Source organism: Canis lupus, chromosome 23 (genome assembly GCF_048164855.1).
Source record: "Canis lupus baileyi chromosome 23, mCanLup2.hap1, whole genome shotgun sequence".
Classification (NCBI taxonomy): Eukaryota; Metazoa; Chordata; class Mammalia; order Carnivora; family Canidae; genus Canis; species Canis lupus.
The window spans coordinates 36,867,944-36,886,473 of record NC_132860.1 but is presented as its reverse complement, the minus strand read 5'-3'; the positions used below and the strand labels follow the sequence as shown (position 1 = coordinate 36,886,473).

The window sequence follows — 18,530 nt, the reverse complement described above, 5'->3', positions numbered from 1 at the left end:
AAGTGAAAAAAATTGATAACTTGTAGGCCATGAGTCAAGAAGTCTCATTGATTTACCTTTTGAAATGTTTTTCAAAGCACTTTGAGCCCTTCTTACAGTGACTTTGATTTATCTCTTATATTATGAAGATGAATGTGATGTAAAAATACAAATAGAAGGTAATAAATGCTTAATATATGTCTCTACAGTGCCTTCCTGTTTTCTCTTGGGGATATGATGCAGCTTAATCCAAGTGATATGGTCACTCATTTTTTCATTCATTCAACAAATAACTATTAAGTTATTCTAATACATTGATTGAATGCCTGTTATATGCAAAGGACTATGCAGATCTTGAGGATGCGAAAAGAAATCAGGCATGGGAATTTTTTTTTAATTGCTCTTAGTCATTTAGGGGAAAACATTTAAATTTAAAGTAGTCACAAGTGTAATAAGAGCTGAACCTGGGATATGTACTAATTGTAATAGGGAATATTAGTTTTAGTACAAGAGTACAAACTGGCTCTGTCTGGAGGGATCAGGAAAAGTTTCATAGAGAATTATTGAGCCAAATCCCAGAACACATATAAGGATTCGTCACATGTAGAATGGTGGGCAGCAGGAAGTAAGGTGGAGAGGAAGGACTGCAAGTTAGAGGAAACCACATATACAGAGATGCAAGTACATGGTGTGTGTCAGGGAAAGAGAAAATACTTTTGTAAGGACCCAAAAGATGATATGGCAAGACTACTACTTCATCAAAAATGGCCATTGAACTTGAAAGGCCACTGATTTGTAAATCAATTTTTGGGTCCTTGTGTCATGCAATAATAGATTATTTGATCTTATGGGGAATTTAGATGTTTATATAGTATAATACCCAGAGGTAATATAACTGGGAACAATAAAATTAAAACTAAGAGTATTGACTCTCAAATTAGCACCTCACTTCCATGGATGAAAATAATTCTCTTGTTGGGATAGGTACAACGGTGGACTGCATAATGAATTATAATCGATAGGAAAGTTACCATTCTAAAGGGCTTAGGTTAGACAAGTGTTTTAAATGCACTTATTTGTGGCATGCTTTGGCAAGGCATGCAAGTTTGGAGGTTGAACTGAATTCTCTATTACAAAATCATTCACCTACTCATTCTTTAACATTGTATAGGTGTTTTGAGAAAACTCTTCTATCTTGTGGTCTTGTGTATCACATTGTTTTTTGTTCTCACAGGTATAGTTTCCTTATTATATTTTATATATTTAGTGTTACTTGTCTAAGGTCACAAATTTGGTAGTGGTGGTTTATCTCACTGAGATATGACAGTGACTTTTGAATAGCATTTTAATTAAATGACTTTCTGGAATCTCTTGCATGAAACATTTTGCAGTACATCTTATACAGACGATTGTTAAACATGCTTATTAAACCCAAAATCTCATATGCAGCCCAATCAAATTCTTCATTTGTTTTGGGGTTAATCTAGAGGCATGCCAGTTTGACTTGTTTGAGTTTGAATATAATGACAGCCAGAGCAGTAATTTCTTGAGCTGACTGTGGCATCCCCGGGGTATGTGGGACTCAGTATGAGCCATTGGGGTAAGAGGGTGGTCATTTTGATGCCCATGAAGGTCAAGACATTTGACCTTACGATCACTGAAGGAAGAGAAATGAAACTGAGACTCCTGCATAAAACTGAAACTAAAGATTGTAATTTAATGATAGAGCTTCTAAAAAACTTTATTCATTAGCTCAGGAAAGCAATAAGGAACTGTGTTTTTATTTGAGTGGAGAAAAAAACGGAAAAAAAGTAAGCTTAACCCTTTTGTGTGGAGAGAATAACACTAAGCTGAATAGTAAGCATGAAAGTACTGATGACCAATGAAACTTCTGACAACTAGCAGAAGGATATGCAAATTATTCTGTAGCAAGAGTCACATAACTCAAGGTTTCCTGGGACTCCCATAGGAAGTACAGTCTTACCAAAGAAGATTTTAGAATAAAAATGCAGTTACCTACAAAAACTATCCACTATGAGCAGAATCAGCAGTTACACTTCCATGAAAATTGAGTAAAAACTGTAACAGATAAAGACTACAAACTAAATGTTTTAACTTAAAAATATGACGAAGGTATAAAAATCATAAACCAACAGAATACCCTTATAAAAGACTGAGTGGATTTAAAAAAGAAAAATATAGAATCACTAGACATTAAATATACATAAATATATATAACATAGATATAAAATTCATTAATCAAAAGCACTCTGTAGATAAGTAAAACAATAGATTAAAACCTCAGAAAAAATATTAATTAGAGCTAAGGCCATACCCCTGAAAATAGCACAAAGAAAAGAAGGAGAAAAATAGTGAGAGATATATGAAACAATAGGATGAGTCAAATGAAATGGTCCAGGAAAAATATTACAGGATTTTTGAAGGAGAGATTGGAGAGATTGAGGGAGAATACTTGAAAAAACCGAGAATTAAAAAAAATAATAAAGAATAAAATAATGAGTTCCAAGCAGAATTTTATTTTATTTTTAAGATTTTATTTATTTATTCATGAGAGACACAGAGAGAGGCAGAGACATAGGCAGAGAGAGAAGTAGGCTCCCTGCGAGGAGCCTGATGTGGGACTTGATCCGGGACTCCAGGATCTCGCCCTGAGCCAAAGGCAGACACTTAACCACTGAGCCACCCAGGTGTCTCCCAAGCAGAATTTTAGAGAAAAAAATTGTATTGAAACTGTAGTTTGAATAGAAAACAAAACTTTGTTAAACTATTTAAAAAGAGATATTGTTCTTACAACTGAACAATTTGATTGACAGCAGAAAGCTCTCTTAAAAATGGATGCCAGAAGACAGTATGAAGTAGTATCTTCAAAATGCTGAGGGAAAATCACTGTCAGTCTAGACATCTCCACTTACCCATGCTATCGTTCAAACTCTAAGATGAATGTAGGCCATTCAGGAAAAATATAAAAAGATTGAGCGTGTTTAACCATTGCATATTTTTGCAGAAATAACTATTACAATATGCACATCAGTAAGAAAGAAGTTTAAGAGGGTTCAGATCCTAAAAATAATGACGAGAAAATAAACTGATAGCATGTGAGAGATATTTTGAGATATTTTGAGTACTCTTTAATAGTAAAAAAAGTAACGATGCTGATAATGACTACTTTGGGAATGGTACTTCTACAAGAGAAAGCTGAGATATTGAAAACTAATAACAGAATATTTGGTGTAGTATTAAAATGATCAATTTTGTAACTTTATAAAAATTAATTTGAAGTTAGATCAAGTGAAAACGAATAGCTCCTAAAATATCAATATTTATTATAAAGCATATTAATCAAGATAATGTGGAATTAGTCTAGGTAAATAAGAATAGAACAACCCAAAAAGAGCCCAGAAACAATTATATGTACATTCATATGATCTAGACATATTACTTAGGAGCATTATAAGTCAGTAAGGGAAAGTAATAACATTCTTATACACCAACAAAAAATAAATTAATTAAATAAAGATATACAACTGGCCATATATCTGGGGAAAATTAATTCCTATCTCATACCATAAGTTAAAAAAAATTAAGACTTACTTGTGAAAAGAAAAAAAATTGTTTAGAAGAAAATACAAGGTAATGTATTTACTTAATGTACATGGAAAAGGAAAAAAATTTCTTGGGATACAAAAATGTACACACATAAAAGAAAAATTTTTTTCATAAAAGAAAATATTGATAAATTTCAATACAGTCAAATTTTTATGAGGATTAATATGTATATGATAAAATATAAATAAAGTTTAAAAAGAGTCACAGATTGAGAGGAAATATTTTCAGTGCCTAGAATAAACAAGGAATCAGTGTGCAGAATACATAAAATGATTTTACAAATCAGTGAGATAAATATAATTTAATTTAAAAATGGGCAAACGCTATAGAATAGAAGAAAGTTCAAATTGCCAATAAACATATAAGATGCTAAATCTCACCAGTAATCAAGACGATGCACATCCCAACTATCAGAAGCTAACATAATACATTATGTTTGGGAAAACTTAGTAAGTCTGATTATACCATGCCATCTAGAATATAGGACCTGTGTAAACTACTAATAATGCAAATTGGTGGAAATTTTTAATGAAAGTTTAAGATAGACACTCTATGATCTGTCAATTATATTTTGAAGTATGTACTCTTGATAAAGTTGTATGTATTTAGGGGGAGAGGTACAAAAATGGTTAGTGAACATTATTTTGAGCTGAATCTGAGGTGGCGTGAAGTGGAGACATTTTGATTATATTATGAAGGGTTTATTTCGTTAAGATGAATCTGAATCCAATATGGCAAAATATTATCATTTATTAAATCTGGGTGGTAGGCACATGGGTGAGTGTCATATTACTTTCTTACATTTCTAGATGCTTCAATATATCATGATTAAATGTTAAAAAAAAAAAAAAAAACAGCCATGCAGGATATTGATGATTTTAAAAACAGAAAAAAATCCAGGTAGTTAGCCCATTATAACTAGAGTCAATGGGATTATTATTTGTAATGATTCCAATATTTTTTCCACCCTTATCTGTGGCTGGTTGTCTCTTTAGGGCAGAAATATAGCTATCTGCAACTGGATCAATTTACACCCATTCATTTTGATATACTTACAAAGTTAAAGTGATCATTTTTCTTATTCACACAAATAAAACATGCTATTTTTTAGCGAGAGAGAGAGATTTAGCTATTCCTTTGCTTTTTTATATACATCGGTGATAATTATTTTGCTTATACCATATAGAAACCAAAAAACAGTTATTTTTTTCCTGAGTTCCCACATTATTTTTCACATATCTGTTAAAAAGCCATCCTCCACTGAATTTTCTTTATACATCTGTGCTCCCAACTGTATAGAACTCCTTGAAAGGAGGGATTGTATCTCGTTCATTTGGAGGCCCCTAGTAAGTAATCAATACATTTTTGTGAAAACATATTGCTTTCCTCTTGAATTATACAAGTAATAACACTGATACATTCTCATTGTAGAGGACTCAAATATTACACAACTATACAAAGTGAAATGTAAATGTTCTATTTTTCCTTTTCCCCTAGCCTCTACAGAGATAACTGATATCAACATCTTGGTATTCCTGTGAATTAAATTTAAATATTATGTTTATATTCCTTCAGTCATAAATTCCATGTAGTGTATTTCTGACACCCACTTTTTAAATAACAGACTAATATCAGATGTTAACCAAAGAGCTATAAATATGAATATCAGGTATGCAAGCAACTCAAATATTTGAATGCCTATTGGTTTTATACACTAACTTGTTTAGTGTATAAATGTATTGTCAAACATGTACTGTCCTTGGTGTATGTTAAACACCTAACCTAGATAGCTTGTCAAGGTACCAGATACTAGTTTCTAGGGCTTAATGTTTACTCTGTTTTTATAATCATCTGTGACATATTTAGGTGATTTTTAAAAAGAAATCATTTATGTGCTAGGCAGAAAATGTAGTTGTGTAATACTTAATGGCTTGATTTAAACATTGCATTTACCTTGAGAATTCTGAGAAGGCTCACACAGTGTGTGTGTTGAGGCATGAACCCAAAGCTGCTTAAAAGGATTAATGTTGCATCTCATACTCAGCTGCACCGGTAGGCTTCTGTCATATGAGAGGTATTAAAAATGAAATTATAAAGGAAAAGGTCTGTCCAGGTACTGATGATATACAGATGGAAAGAACCTGAAAAACTTGTTTCCCTTACACAGCAGAGCTGCAAAAGTTAATTATCTCAATCAGCAGGGCAATGGTTAGAGACTTTTAGGGAGTTACTGTGGGCAGCTGCCACCCTCTTTGTAGCAGGCATCTCTGCCCCTACAGAACTCTGGGAAGATGGTTGTACAGCTATGGCGATGACTTCATTCCATTGACAAAACACCCAGCTTTCAAAAAACTTTTACAACTGAAAATTTGTGGATATGCTTCTATATAGCCTCTTCTAGTCTTTCCAGTTTGAGGCTTTTCCTATTTTGCCATAGACACATTCAACAAATATAATTTGAATACCTACATTGTGCTAAGTGGTCACATAACACAGGCCTAGGTCCTGACCAAAATGACCTACTCCACGCTGCCCTTTCTACCGTCAGTTGCCTATTTAATGTACAGACTGTAGTTATTCTTGTTATTTTTCAAGCTAAATCTTAGCTGGTAGACCCAATTTATTTTCTTAAGAGCTCCATCCTGTAAAAGTTAATAAAGCCTCTGGGTCAGGTTTGCGAGGAAGGTCACTGAAGGTTCAATGTAAAAGCAAAACCAAGCAACAAAATGATCAAACATCAAAGATCTTTCCAAGCCCCAGTTTTAGTGACTTAGGAAAGCTTATCTTATGAAGAAAGTGCAAACGCTATTTTCTGATCTGGCATTCCCATCAGAGTAAATTACTATTCTTTGATTCCCTCTGTGATATCAGTGGTTTGAAAGCTCAATATTTTTTTCTCACCTCTTTATTGACTAATTCCATCTTAAAATATTAAAAACAGAAATTTCTACTCATTAATTTAGGAAGGATTGCCCCCCCCCCTTTAGATCTAGTTTATTCTGTTCACTGAATAGTCTTTCAACAAAAATGTGGTTTGGACAAACTTGTATGAAGGAATAATGAATACCTTTAGCATCATGGCAATATTAGGGTAAGCTGTGGTCCTGCCGAGTAGCTCTTTGAAAACTAAGCAGGAGTTATCATTTATTTATTTGCTGGATTTCTGTGGCATTTTGCCTCCAAAGAGTACAAGGTGTGATGTGGAGAATTTTGCACAGGGGCTGTTGAAGGGTGACAAAGGAAATTCAAGAAAAGTCCTGTTCATAGGAAGTGGGAACACAGAGCGAAAGAAAAAGCAAATGGCAAAACCAAACCGTAGGTGGCAGTTGCACAGGTTGAAGAAGGTAGAAGGATCTGGGTTGCCCCAAGGGTGCTGCTGTTAGCTTTTCAGAACACAGAGTCTTTTTACCAGAGTCTGTATCCCTGGTGAACACTACACATTTCTGTTCAGCACTCACATGAAGACTCATAATCAGAATTATAGACTCATAGGGCAGGGAGGGGCCTTAAAAATCATCTGCCCAACTGTCTTACTTTACAGATGAAGCAAACTAGTTGGGAGAGAACAAGGAGGTTAGAAGCAAAGCCCTAGTTAAAAACCAGGTCATTTATCCATTCAACAAACATACATTGATCTCATCGTGCTAAAACTAAATCCTGTTTTAGGCATCAGTGTTACCTTAGTGAGTAGGGTAAACGTAAGTCTTGACAGCCACTGCCCTATCCCACACTGCCTTGTTCTGCCTCCAGTAGCCTACCAGGATATCTAACCCGGAAATCCTGCCTTATCCATGGTTTTGCTTCCAAGGTTTCAGTGACCTGCAGCCAACTACCGTCTGGAAACAAATAATCCTCCTCCTGACTTAGCGTGAGAAGGTCAGCTGTAGCCTAATGCTATGTCACAATGCCTGCGTCACTGACCTCACTTCGCCTCATCACGAAGGTATTATATCATCTCACATGACTACAAGAAGGCTGATGACAATACCATCAGTTATTTTTGAGAGATGACACTCGCATAACTTTTATTGTAATTATTGTTATAACAGTTCTATGCTATTCATTATTGTCAATCTCTTCTTGTGACTAATCTATAAATTAAACATCATCATAGGTATGTAACGTGTGGGAAAAAAATATAAACATAGTATGTGTAGGGTTTGGCACTATCCATGGTTTCAAGCATCCCCTGGGGATCTTGGAATGCATCCTCCACATATAAGAGGAAGGACTATTGTATATCTTATAAAAGAGCTTCTGGCTGACCGCCGACCCAATCCTCTTTGAGAGTAAACCTCAAGTGAGTTATATTGAGAGAAGGGGGTTCTTTTCCAGTGTCTGTAAGTGTTGACATTCTTTGGGCCATTGGTGCTCCTAGGGCAGTCCTGTCCGATCAGCTAGCAAGTATTTATTGGACTGACTCTCATCTGTATATCACTGAGAGGAAAGTTTTCCTTGCCAAGATGAACAGTCTATTTTTTGTCCTTTAGTAAGATGGATAAAAGCTTAACTGCTATCTCCCATTGGAGGAAGCACTTGTCCCTTAAAATTGACTTTATCTTTAAAATGCCTCACGTAATAATCTAAGCTCTAATAAGATACTTGGAGCTGAAAGCATCTGGTGGTAGAATCAAATGTGAAAATTCTTCAGAGGAGCATGGTTTAAGAGTTTCTGTAAATCTGTCTTCCCAAAAGTGGTATTAGAGTCCTTCATTTGTCAGTGGATATTACTGCAAGAAAACTCTAGGCTTAAAAAAAGAAGAAGAAGAAGAAGAAGATTGCTCTATTTCAGTCGAAAGGTAGATTTAAGCCCTTCTTCATCCCCCGGTCCCATGTTGAAAACCTGTGCTTGTAAAAGAGGCCTCTGTTGCTTTATGTGTCTGAAACGATGTGTCTGAAAACGAAGGACCTTTACCCAAGCATTTGGGAGTACACTTTTTCTCCTGCTCATTTGCCCTTTGTCCCAGTCCAGTCTCCATAGGAATAAAGTATTGCTCTTGCAAGCTGTCGATAAGACTGGCTGATGACGAGAGATAAGACTTTTCCTTGGACCAAAAGAAGTTGGGGAGGGGGCAAGGGGCAGGCGCTTCTCTCTCCAGCCACCCTACCAGCTGGGGATTCCTGGAGCTTCCAGCGGGGTTCAGGCTCCAGGGACACCTGTTTGTGGCCCCGGGGCCAGCTCCCTCCGTGGTAGCCTCGCGTCTCCCCCCCCCCCCCCCCCCCCCCCCCCCGCCTGGCAGCTCCTGCATTGGCTGATCTACCTGTGAGCTGTATGTGGATCTGTCTTCCGCGGCCAGTGCCGCCAGCACGTACTGTCAAGACAGAGGGAAGCCAAGCGAGGAGTGCAAATGCCGGAGCCTCGAGCGGGAGGTGAGCCGCCTCCCGGAGGAGTTGACTGCGGCTTCCCTTCCTCCTGACACACATGGAGTTTGGTGACGGTGCCCGAGGAACCGCAGACAGACACTTAGGGACTGGATGTGTGCGAGCCGGCTACTGAAGGCAGCACCCGCCTCGCCCGGACCTCCTGCTGGCAGGATGTAAATATACCTGCCGACCGGCCAGCCGGGACCGCCCGCCCCCACCCCCTCCTCCTCCCACCCCTGCCTCGGCTACCCAGCATGAGAGGAACTGAGAAAGCAACAGCCTGCAAGTGACAGCTCCAGCCGGATTCCGTTCGTCTCTGAGCCGAGGTGGGAAGTTGATTGTGCAGCAGCCTCATTGTGCATTCCTTGCATTGGCACCGCTATGTTTGCCTCTATCTGGTATGCCAAGAAGCTGGGTCGCAGGTTCGTGCACAACGCCAGGAAGGCGAAATCAGAGAAGGTATGGAATGAGTGGGGATGAGGATTACCTTTCCGACTTGCCAACTGCCTGCTCTAGACTGCTAGTCTGGGGACAGACGCAGTCTTTATTAGCTTGGGATGAGAACCTGCTTCTCCCTGGGAACGTAGTCCATGCCCCTCACGGAAGGGGTAACTCTTGGAGCTCTGCTACTTGGGGAGGGAGCACCGGGGGTTAAGGGGGATCATCCGCTAATCAGAGTATTAGGTGGAATCATCAATTGATAGAGTGTCTCGACAGAGACTTAATATTGCTTTAAATGGCATAGAGTGAAAGCAGTTGAGCAGCTGCAATATTTGCTTCTTCCAGGAGCTCTCTAGTAAACTTGTTGCTACACAGCATTATTTTTATTACTACACTGTTTGGTTCTGAAGAGGGCATACTAAATCCTGGAGCCTTTCTCCAGTACTTGTGTCCTAGTGTGTGTCCTAAGAACACGTATTTGGGACTCTCAGCAACGTTGACCAGACTCCACGGGGGTGCTTGGTATCTTTTCAGATCAACCAAGCCATCATTTCAAAAGTGTTTACAATGAGTAAGAATTATATTTATAACTGGGTAGCCATGGCCATTTAGAGAGTGGCTTTGTATTTCTTTTATTCAGCATGACTAGTTGTTTCCTCCTGGAGAACCTCCGTGTAGAATTCCCTCATTAATTATCTTTCTCTAAGAAAATAAAATGGCCTGTAAGTCTTGAGATGCATTGCAAGCTTTCCTCTCTAATTTGTCCTCTGCTTTCAGAGGCACTGACCAAATTGTCATTTTTAGGAAATTTTGTGTTCAATTTGATAGGTGTTGGGGAAACTTCCCTAGAATATAAAATTTTATGAAATTGAGATTTTTTTTTTACCATATTTCTTGGAGGATCATTGGTCCAGTCTCCTTTCTGCCTTAAATCTCCTCATGAGATTGACCCATAGGTGGTTTCCCTGGCCTGTGTGTGGCATAGTCCTTCCTCCCAACTGCAAAGATTCCTTCACTTTGACTTGTTATTTGTTCCTTTAGAGTGGAAATGCTGATAACATGGACAAGAATCCAGGGATAAACCTGAGATATGATTGTTTGTAGTGTGAAAAGAGAAATATTATTGGAGTTCTGACTTTAGGGATGTAGATCTTTAGACTGCCCAGATCTGAGGATTGTTATGAATGATGACAGACTTGTTATTTAATGGCACTTGTGGTGGGGGAGGAGGGCAAGGATGGGTAGAATTGATCCCTTTCCTATTCTGTATATCCCAGGTGACAAGATTGCAAATGTTAATTGTCATGTACCAGCAGCATATACATTGAACAGTTGGATTTGGGGGGTTTTGTTTTTTGTTTTGGCTTTTTTTTTTCCTCAAGTGATTTTTAAGGAAACAGACTTGTAAGTAGGTCTCTTATTGGAGCAAATGTTTTGAAAAAGTGCCTTCTTCTTATGAAAATTATAGGTTGTATGTATGAGAGGACTGTCAGGACCACAAATGGCTCTGAGAGCCATGGGGAGATAATGCCTATGCCAAATTAGTATGCAAAGAAAAGTTGAATCTCCCAGTGGCACTTAATTCAGGCTTGGGCCTAAATGTGGAGAACAGCAGTCTGAAAACGCTTTGTATCGAACCTAAAAGGATGGTAATCCAACAAAGTAAGGTGGGCTCCTGCTTCTTGAGAGTGGGGAGAAACTATTAAAGCGCCTGTAATACCTACCTCCCTTTCAGTCTGTGGAGGCTGATGCTTAGGATAGGCAAGACGAAACCAAAGGTGGGGTTATTGGCTTTAAATTATTTATTTCTCTTACTCAGGGAGTAAGGAAATCAACATTGGAGAACTGAAGTTTTGCTCTCTGAGTAATAAAGACTAAAGGAAAATTATTAACTTGAATGACCTTGTGCTAGCCGGGGGAGCTAGGAGGAGTTCATTTTGAATGCCAGGTGATAATAACTAATAGGAAAATAGCATCTTTTTTTTTTCAGGGTTTGTAATTCAACAGAGTTCTGGGAATAAATTAAAAGGTGTATACTGCCTTGAACAACAAAGGCCCTCAGTTGATCCTTGGTGAATGGAAATAGTTTATTTATTCATTATGCCTAATTGTATTATATGCCTTATTTAAACCAACTATTCTGGCTTAATATTTTGTCTAATGAGTTCACTAATAAAGTTTAACTGAGAAGACAGTTAACAAATGATAGTGCAAGCTGAATAAATTCATATAAAGTATTGCTGTAGCATCAGAGATCACATAATTGCAAACACGAAGAGGGATATAAAGTGCTGCTGACTATATGTTGTCATACTTTATTATAAAATGGAGGAAGATGAATAAAATGAGATCATTATTGGGTTTTATTTACAAAGTGACTGGTATATTTAAATGTGAAGCAACTATTGCTAGATTCATAGCATGTTTAGTATTTGGGGGGTATAAATCTGTATCATAGATAGTGATTGTGGGTTTATCTTACTACCCTCTGTAAATTTTGGCTTCTTTTTGCAATAGGTAGCATAGTTTATTTCCTCCTACTCTAATAAAACAACCTGCACCCATCATAGCCCATCAGTCCTATTTTAGCATTCAGGTTTGGTCTGGGAAGTGTATTCCTCAAGGCTGGGGTTAATTGAAAAGCTAATTGGGAATGTGCAAGCCTAAATGCCATCCCTAAACATGCAGTATGCCTTATTCATGGTTGCCTGGTCTACTCTTTTACCTCATTCAATGCCAATAGAATTAAATAGCAGCATGGAATGTAATGATAATAACAAGCACAACAATAATAATGATGACAGCCCTCATCCACACACGTTATACAGCAGGTGCTTTATGCAAACAGTTTTATGTCATCTTCACATCAATCCTATAAGGTCGAAATCATTTTTCTTGAGTCCAAGAAAGAAAAGTAGCTAGCCCAAGGTCACGCTAAGTTAGTAGTAAGTATCAGTGCTGGAATTTGAGCCCAACTTTACCAAGCTATTCCAAAAATGACTCCTTGGGTCTGTAGCATTCTCTTCCATCTGTCATTTACTTGCCTGAATAAGGTTAACTGTGTCTTCTTGTCTTGTCCCCCTCTTTTGATATTAAAATTCAAAAGTCATGAGGTTTACAGAATCAAAGTTACTGATCCTGTACCTCAGGCCCCTTATTTCTGATAAGACTCTACCTAAGCTATCTTGAATAGACAATTGTCTGTCCTGTTATTAAAGACTTTACACTCTTTGTCCTCTTTAGTTGGGTAAGTATAGCAAGCTATCATCCTGGTGCCTATTATTACTTTTAAATCGCTAGTAATTGTCATATCATCATAACCTAAACATTGGCATTTGTACTCATTGCTTCTTCTATTGAAACCAAATGTGTCTTTCATCAAAAGGAACCTAAATGCTTGGCAATTGCAGATGCGCTTTCTTTTTAGAGTGAGTCAAAGATATTAGGTGATTCACATTGTCATTTTTCGAAAAAGAAAAGCAAAAGGCTCTTTGTTATTCTTTCATTAAAAAGACAGTTTGTGCATACCAATAAATTCTTTGAACAAAATTACTTTAAATGTGATAATATGAAATCAAAACTGACTGGCTACAAAAGAGTACCTCCTTTCAGATAATTATTCTCTCTCTCTCTCTCTCTTTTTTTTTTTTGACCCTATGTAATTAATTCAGACGTTAGTGTCTTACTTTTAAGCATTTTTGTCACATTTCAACCTAAATTACTTAATTTAGTCCATCTCTAGATTGTATTACTCTAAAAGGGCAGCTGAAGAAGCTTTGAAATAAATTGAAATGCAATTTCTGGTGACATAATAATATGCAAGAGTATAAAACCCTTGAAATTGTGAACCATCACTGCCCCATCAGCATTGCTTCTTTCATTTGTTTTTCTTTTTTTTTTTTTGTATTTGTTTTTGTTTTAATTGTTAAATTTAACTATTTATGTTTAAGCATATACCCTGAAAAGTGGATACATAATGCATTTAGGAAAGATTGGCATGAGTATCCATCATCTAATAGACACAACTGTGCATGAGCTTAGCAGTGATATATAATCTACAAGTGATGTATGTAACTGAGCCCGAATATCCTGACATGAGGCCATAGTCACCTTTAAGAATTCTTTAAGAACCATCAATTGGTTCTACCTTCCTTTTCATCTAAACCAAACACATTAATTCAATATAGACTAAAATAGAGGATAAATTAGTAATGCATTTGCTGGCAGTATGGACTACATACTACTGAGTGACCCTAGCATAACATGAAAAGAATTGAGCTTAAAGTAAAGACCTGGAAAGAAGGCTTTAAATTAGTCCTATTCTTTGCTATCCAGCCTAAAGCCAGTCATTTTGACTCCTCTAGGCCTCAGTTTTCTTATTTGTGAAATGGAAGTAACACCTATGCTTTAGTAGAATCCCCAATGTCCTCAGGATCAATCCAAACCCTTTAACATGGTCTACAAGGCCAATCATGATATGACCTTTGCTTTCCCTTTACCACTAAACCTTGCCCCTCTTCCATGAAACTCTAAATTGAGCATTCTGAACTACTTTTGAATCCCTGAATGTCCCTGCTTTTTCTAGCTTTTAGGATTTTTCTTCTACTTGGCTAGCTAGCAAGCCACAAACTAGCTATATTCCTCACTAATTACACACCAATTTTAAGTGACATTACCATCACTAGGAAACCTTCCCGGACCCTACCAGCCCAGTATGGATCTTCCATTGGCTCCCACAGCTACTTGTACATTGGCTGTAATCATCTTTCCTTCCCCGTATTCTTCATCAGAATATGGATTCTCTGAATGAAGGACTGTCCCATCTTGTTTCCCTTACTTCAAGGCCTAAAGAATGCCTGGAATATGGTTATCTCTCATATTCTATTTCACTGACTCAAGGTTGTCATCAGTTGCAAGATGCTCCATTATTTCATGTATTATTAAGAAAAAAAAAGATTTTCAATGGGATTATAACACACTATCAGTTGCAAGATGTATCTTGGTTTCAGAGATGTTCAAATATAAAAATAAAAGTTTATATTTAGAATCAATGAAGTATGGCATAGCTAAAAAAATGAGTAATGAATGGGTTAATTTTGAGGATAAATGAGTTAATATAAATAAAGTATTTAAGGTTACACTTGCTATTAAATCACTTTTATTACAAATCATAACAATACTTGGCATAAGGAAATTTAGTAGATAATCCTAAAATATATCACACATTTTATTCTGTGCTGATGAGACTCCACTGGCATCACGTGTCCTATTCTGGATTTAGGAAGGTAAATAAAAAGAGGGAAAATGGAAATGAAGGTTATAGAAGAAATAAATGAAAAGCAATCAATCTGGGACCATTTAGATTGCAGATCAGAAAACTTACAAAAGCCTTCTGGCCTCACAATATATATTATATGTCTAAACAGCAATGATAGTTAACTTGTACTGAGTTCTTTCTATGAGCTAAGAAATGTGCTAATATGAGGATTTTCTGAGTTAGTTACCATTATGATGTTTTTAGAGCAAAAACACATCACCAGTAGGTGGCTAGAATTAGCCACCATATCTAACTCTAGAGCTCAAGCTCTGAACCAGTAAATGACGCTCTGTATGTATGTTTGTATACCTATAGTACATATAGAGGACTGTATATTATACAATATATGCTGTACGTTATACTGTATATATGACAGATGTTTACAGTGAGCTAGATATCAAGTTAATTTTTCCCCTTAAAAGATAAATATAAATGCAAATACAGAAATTTAGCTTAAGCATAAGAAGCAACAGCCTGATGTTGAAGACTCTCCAATTCTTAGTGAATGATAGAATCTTCCTACATCTATTTTTGCCTCATGGCAGATTGAAAAGTACCCTGACCCTGAGAGAGATGGACAGATTGTCCTCCCAAGTCCCTTTCTTAGAGCCTTCTGAGTCTTTAAGAGCTCATCGGTCATGAGCAGCAGCATGACTCAGCGGCGGTGTCTGCTGGCTGTGGTGACAGGACAGGTGTTTGTCCACGCTGAATGCAGCCCTGCAGTTCTCCCTTGTCACCTGGCAGGTAAATCAAGCAACAAAATGGGCAGTACCACCTGTCTGAAGTCCCAGCACTGCTACCCACCCTGGAACAACACAAAGTGCAGCTGTTAGCAGGACAGAGAGGGAGCCAGAGGGAAAAGACAGGATAAAAGATATGGCTAAAATGAAGGAGAAGAAGGTAGGCTGGGGAGGAAGATAATAGGTCACAAAACCACTGTAAAATTGTTATAATAATAGTACTGCATTTTACAATGACATGCACTTTACATGTATCATCTCATTTAATCCTCCCTACTACTTTCTATGGTAATCTCATTTTAGCTCTAATTTTATAGTTGAAGAAACTGAGGTATAAGATGTTGCAGAATTTTTCCAAAATCATAAATAGTGAAACCAGCATTCAGGGCCAGACCTGGTGGAAATCAGAGCCTGTCACCCTAACCATTCGTGTGTTCTTTAAGCTTTTCTTGGGTTGGATGAGCCATTGATGTGAAGAAGGGATAGACCAGCACAATAGCCATCTTCTGATCTACTTGTGCCTCATCTCTGCTGAATAACTATGTGACTAGAAATAAGATCAGATTTTTCACTGGGGGTCCTCTAGGAACCAGATATCCAGATAATTTACCTTCAGTACAGTTTATAGAACTTTAGTGCATGGGATCCCTGGGTGGCGCAGCGGTTTAGCGCCTGCCTTTGGCCCAGGGCGCGATCCTGGAGATCTGGGATCGAATCCCACGTCATGCTCCCGGTGCATGGAGCCTGCTTCTCCCTCTGCCTGTGTCTCTGCCTCTCTCTCTCTCACTGTGTGCCTATCATAAATAAATAAAAAAATTAAAAAAAAAGAACTTTAGTGCAGAATGGCTTTTGTTTTGTTTTGTTTTGTTTTGTTTTGTCTTCAGTATACTGCAGAATGGTATTCCTATGGTGAAGATTGGAAAGGGAAACTCTCCCATCTCAGATGGGAGCTCAACCATGATGATTCTTATAGAGATAAAATTGATAATCAGATAAGGTACAAGTCTTATTTATATATACTATATTTTGGGGGGTTGATAGAAAAAACATTTCACTTTAAATAATGCTTTCAAGTATTCACTCAATTCATCTGAGGTAGTCTTATTTCCCCTAATTATTAAATTATTACCTAGCACGTGGTAGACCCTAAATAAATCCTGGTTGAATGACTGAAGTGGATGGAGAACTCTGAGCTATATGGGAATAAAGATTAGGGGACAGTAGGCCTGTGTGTCAACTACTCTGTCCCAACCGCCTGTGCTACATTGGCTAAATCTCTTAATCTCTGGGTTCTTCATCTGCAATCACATTCCTTTCAATTTTAATACTCTCTGCTCCTAATTATGACTTGCTGTGAGTCATTAAAAGGAAAGATTTTATCTTATTTGTGCTCCTGGCACCTAGAACAGTGCCTCACATTAAGAAAAATTAAGAAAACATATGCCAAATGAATATACACAACAGACCTGGAATGTCTTTAAGTATCAGTAAGAAGAATATAGTGGAAAACCTACCTATTTTCAAAGTGGGAGCAAGATAAGAAACACTTCTTTATTGCCTCTTTTCTTTGAAGGAAGAGGGAATATGAGGCATTGTATAGCTCTGGGGTAAGAGGCTCCGTTTCTCTTTCTTTTCCATTTTCCATGCCACTAATACTAAAATGAAACAAAGAGTAACCAGCAGAATACCAGAGTTCTCTTCAACTACCAACAATGATATGTCAAACTGTGAAATTTTCCAGCTGCTTTGTCCTACATGCCAGATTTCAGGCTTATATTTGAGTATGAATTGTTTGTTTTTTATACCTTCTCAATCTGAAAAGTCAGGTTAGTAGAGAATCCGTACCACACTTGCTATGGACTGAATGGCATCTCCCCACCCCAAATTCATATATTGAAGCCCTAGCCCCCAGTGTGATTATATGTTGAGATGTGGAGATAGGGCTTTTAGAAGATAATTAAGGTTAAATGAGATGGTAATAGGGAGGTCCTAATCTGATAGGATTAGTGTATTTGTAAGAAGAGAAAGATTTCTCTCTTCTCTCTCTCTGGGCCTCTTTTTCTCTCTCTCCCTCCTCTCTTCCCCCCTCTCCCACTCCCTCTCCCTTTCTACCTTTCCCCTCCTCTTCCCTCCTTTTCACCTCTCTCCCCCATGTGAGAGTGAGAAGGAAGCAGTCTGCAAGCCAAGAGGAGAGCTCTCACCAGATATTGAACCCTTCAATAACCTTGACCATGGACTTCTCATTCTCCAGAACTTTGAGGGAATAATATGTTATAATATACCTAGTCTATGGTATTTTGTTATAGCATTTTGAAGAGACTAATATACCACGATGCCATGATGGCCATACATAGTAATGTCCAATGTTTAGTCCCCAGAGTTGGGTTATCATTGCTAGGGAAAAATATATAGCCAATTGAATATTCTTTTTCCTCCAAAGCATGTAAGCTCTAATAAGCACAGAGCCACTGCAGGGTTATAATCCACTACTCTTGTGAAAGAGATAGGAGGAGTTATTAAAATTGGTCATATTGTAGCAAAGGCAGGAAGAAGTCACGGGCAAAGGGAAGGAATGAGCTGGTTTTGAAGGATCACTGTTGTTTTCATATTCTGTTTATTAACCAACAGAGCAACAGAAGTGAATGCTAACTTTTCACCCAGCATATTTGATAAAATAAGAAAGTAAAATAAAACTCCTCAAATACAATTCTTCCCTTTCACACCCACTTGATACTGTAGGTTACTCTGATTTACAAACAGAAATTTTTTGCTTTCTATACTGTGCACTCCACATTTCTTCAACACTGACTGTGGGAGAAAGTTGGTACTATGAGGAGGGCATCCAATTTTTCACCATTGTTTGCAGCAAGATATGATGAAAGGAGAATTGTCTGAGGCAGAAGTCAGTGACATTGGTGTCACTTTCACAGAAGTATCGAACTATGATACAGTTTGACATGAGAAATTTTGGTGACTCTCTAGCACAGAAAAAGTGGAAACTAATGTGCTGAGCGAGAGAAAAAAATATGTTGGTTGTGGGGGACTTGGAGGAGGTTGTTGGT

General features: G+C 37.5%; 1 protein-coding gene across 21 annotated transcripts in view; it reads left to right on the top strand.

Moving 5' to 3' along the window:
* Window positions 1-18,530, top strand: part of DLG2 (discs large MAGUK scaffold protein 2) — a 1,975,849-nt gene that overhangs the window by 1,074,260 nt on the left and 883,059 nt on the right. The window contains exon 1 of one of the 21 annotated variants that reach the window (XM_072794865.1): window positions 9,224-9,429. The exons of 19 other annotated variants lie outside the window; for them this stretch is intronic. In XM_072794865.1, coding sequence (XP_072650966.1) covers window positions 9,352-9,429 — 78 coding nt within the window. In that variant the 5' untranslated portion in view covers window positions 9,224-9,351. Of the gene's footprint in view, window positions 1-9,223; window positions 9,430-18,530 lie in introns of those variants that run through there. One more of the 21 variants, XM_072794871.1, reaches the window with a different exon arrangement.